Source organism: Lolium rigidum, chromosome 5 (genome assembly GCF_022539505.1).
Source record: "Lolium rigidum isolate FL_2022 chromosome 5, APGP_CSIRO_Lrig_0.1, whole genome shotgun sequence".
Lineage (NCBI taxonomy): Eukaryota > Viridiplantae > Streptophyta > Magnoliopsida > Poales > Poaceae > Lolium > Lolium rigidum.
Genome location: NC_061512.1, coordinates 58,794,921 through 58,798,029, shown reverse-complemented (window position 1 = coordinate 58,798,029; position 3,109 = coordinate 58,794,921). Strand labels below are relative to the sequence as shown.

At 46.3% G+C, this 3,109-nt stretch overlaps 1 protein-coding gene across 1 annotated transcript; it reads right to left on the bottom strand.

The window, feature by feature from the left end:
- Window positions 1–618: 618 nt before the first annotated feature.
- LOC124656000 (transcription factor bHLH19-like) lies at window positions 619–2,336 on the bottom strand. The gene is made up of 3 exons (XM_047194816.1): window positions 1,830–2,336; window positions 1,337–1,723; window positions 619–714 (listed from the first exon to the last, which is right to left on the bottom strand). The coding sequence occupies exons 1-3, from the start codon at window positions 2,334–2,336 to the stop codon at window positions 619–621; spliced, it is 990 nt and encodes a 329-aa protein (XP_047050772.1).
- Window positions 2,337–3,109: the final 773 nt, after the last annotated feature.

Sequence of the window (3,109 nt, the reverse complement as noted above, 5' to 3'; positions counted from 1 at the left end):
CATAATGATAAGGGATGTCAGTAATAGATAACAAATTTTACACCGTGATCTAAATACACAACTGGTTGGCGTAGTACCTGAACCAAGCTGCTTCTGCGCATTGTGGATGCATGCAGCCTAAACCTACACCTTGGGTATGGGCATTTAATTGTGAACCTACCTGGCTCACTTTTAATAACCTCATAATTATTCTTAGTGAGAATGTGATATGTAGTAATTGCATTACGGCAGTCCATCATCGTTTGAAACACGGTGCCTTTTGCAAGCTGAGGATCCTCCCTGTTCCACTCAATTGTTGGCAAGTCTTCACCTTCGTAATCAGCTAAAACGAGGTTGTCATCGTTCTCATTCTTCTCTTCATCATCAGTCTCATCAAATCTGGCACCAAAAGACTAAACATCCATCCATGCGAGAGACTAAACATCCACGGAGCATAGGTTATATACACCTAACTATGTACAATATATAATGCCAAAGCTATGATCACCAGTTTCCTCATTTATTTTTCAATACTCACTCCGTTCCAAAATAGTTGATGCGGTTTTTTCCAAATGAGTGAAATTGCACACTGGACACGTCTAACTAAATCTGCGTCAACTAAATAGAACGGAGATAATACTAGTTATCGATGTTGTTGTTGCTGCTATGTTGGTGCAGTACTGAGTTGAGACTTCCTATAATCTCATCTGCCTTGACCATAAAACCATCGTGGACCTGAAAGTGTAGAACGACACAAATATAAATCATGTTAATTGCTTGTAAGAAGCTCCAACCCAGATGGATGTGGCGGGCAGTACACATAAATCCACAATGAAACATTTTCTCAGTAATATTTTTCCATTGTTGCTCTGAGAAGGAGAAATACTAGTACCAGCACTCCAATAGAAAGAGTTCACCTATATTATAATGTGCCAACAAAGTGTTCAGTATTTTAAGGAAAACTCATTCTCCACCATCAACTAATCCTTTTGAGTAAACAAACAAAGTTTAACAAACAAATGAAGAATATCTAGTTGCTAGATGGCATGCATTATTAATATTGTATCTGTAATGCTTGCAATGCACCCACGACCAACAACAAAAAATAAGATACGAGATTGATCTTTTCGAAAGAAAAAAAACATAGGAGATTGTAAAGCATTGTACATAGAGCTCGCCAACTAGTACAGAAACAAAAATGGATATTGGAGATCTAATTAAGAGACTAATGTATGATGCATCTCATCTAAGCTAGTACAGTATTAGAAATGAACAAAATACACACACAAACATGAGCTCCAATTCATAAAACAGCTAGTAGTATACATCTACCGACTAGTAATGATATATAACTTGCCTTTGCCATGATAGTTATGATCACGGTGGACGCCGTGAAAGGCATGACATTGCTGTTCACGATTCGGAGGTGGAGCTCCTCGGCCTCGGCGAGCACCCGAACGACCAGCCCTTTCCCGTTCTCGCAGTGGATTCTCACCATCACGTTGTTCTCGGAGAGCTTCGCCTCGATCTCCGGCAGCGCGCTCCTCGCCGGCAAGGAGAAGGATCGCGCCGACCGGGGAGCTCCCATCGTCGTCGCGCCTAGCGCGACCACGCTCGCCTTCTTGGAGAGCACCACGGCATGGGCGGCGTTGCTGGTGCGGGCCGCCGCCTCCAGGGACTTGACCCTTTCCTGGAGCTCCTTCACGTGTCGCAGCGCCTCCGTAAGAATCGTCGCCTTGTCCATCTGACCGACGGAACATTAACCGATCGAGATGATGGCATTGCCTCTTATTCACATGGCACCATACCTGTAGAATGGGAAAAGAGTGCAGGAGAAGGACTTAATTCACCTTCTTGAGGCCGGGGATGATGGCGGAGAGCTCGATGAAGCGCTGGTTGATCTTCTCCCTGCGCTTCCTCTCCGCCATGATGTGGCCCTTCGCATCCGCCGCGGACGCAGAACCCGTGCCGGCGGTGCTCCTCGCCGTCTGCGACCCGCACACCAACTCCGGTACAGGGGAGGCGACGGGGGCCAGCGTGCCACCGCCGCTGCTACTCGGTCGCGCCGATACAGCGCCGAAGTTCCAGCTCATGGGCAGGATGCCTCCATGCGCTGACGACATTCCACCCGAGTTGGGTGACATGGACCAGCTGACACATCCGATTTCTCCACCGCCGCCGGAGCTCCTGCAACTTTTAGTCGCTTCTGCGAGCACCGTCGGCTCTACGACCACGGCCGCTGCTTCTCGGAGAGCTTGGAGGGATGGGATATCGCCACCGTTGTCGACCAAGACTCCCGGATCGTGGTGCTGCATTGTGCTCACAGCCCACTGCAGGAACAGGCTTGAGTCCTCCATGCCGTCAGTGGGCAATTATAGTACTACTAGTACTATTCTACTACGCCACTGACCTCGCGCACACATTCATTTCAATTCTTGCCGCCTGTTAATCCGTCCTTGCAGATGTTCTTCTAATCTGGAGTTGTACTTATAGCGAAGCATATGCATCATATGATCCCCTTCTACCTACCTAGTAGGTTTTTTAGATCAATCTAGTGAGCTATTAGTCTCCTGTCACTGTAAGGGTTGCTCACCTGAGAGCCTCAGACCTCTCAGTGGCCCCTCTGCAGCCTCAGTAAGGAACTAGCATGAATAATTAACAACCATTTGTTGGATTCTGGCTTATGTGGCCTAAATCCCTAGACAACAAAAGACACGTGCATGTATGGTAAATAATACTCCTTCCTTTCCTGTTTATAAGCCGGGTAGTTTTTGGCACGAAAATTAAATAATGCATATTGAGAAAAAATTACACCATGTTTAAGTGGGATTAAACCCCTAGACAATTAACATTAATAGAGAATGTTATGGGCTACTACTATCTTCCTTGTATTATCTCACAGAGTGTCAGAGTACATAGTACAGGATACAATCTCAGTTCGGGAAAGGAATGGAAGGGAATTGAGAGAAAGTCCTAGGAGAGAGATTGAGAAGGGGGGTCGGGATTCAGATTACAGTTTGGTCAAATGTTAGACTCTCTCTTTGGTAGCGTGGCAACTTATCTCAGTAGAGGCTTGGACCAGCTGGCAGCAACGTTGCGTAGATAAACTCTAATACTTCTCTCTGATTGG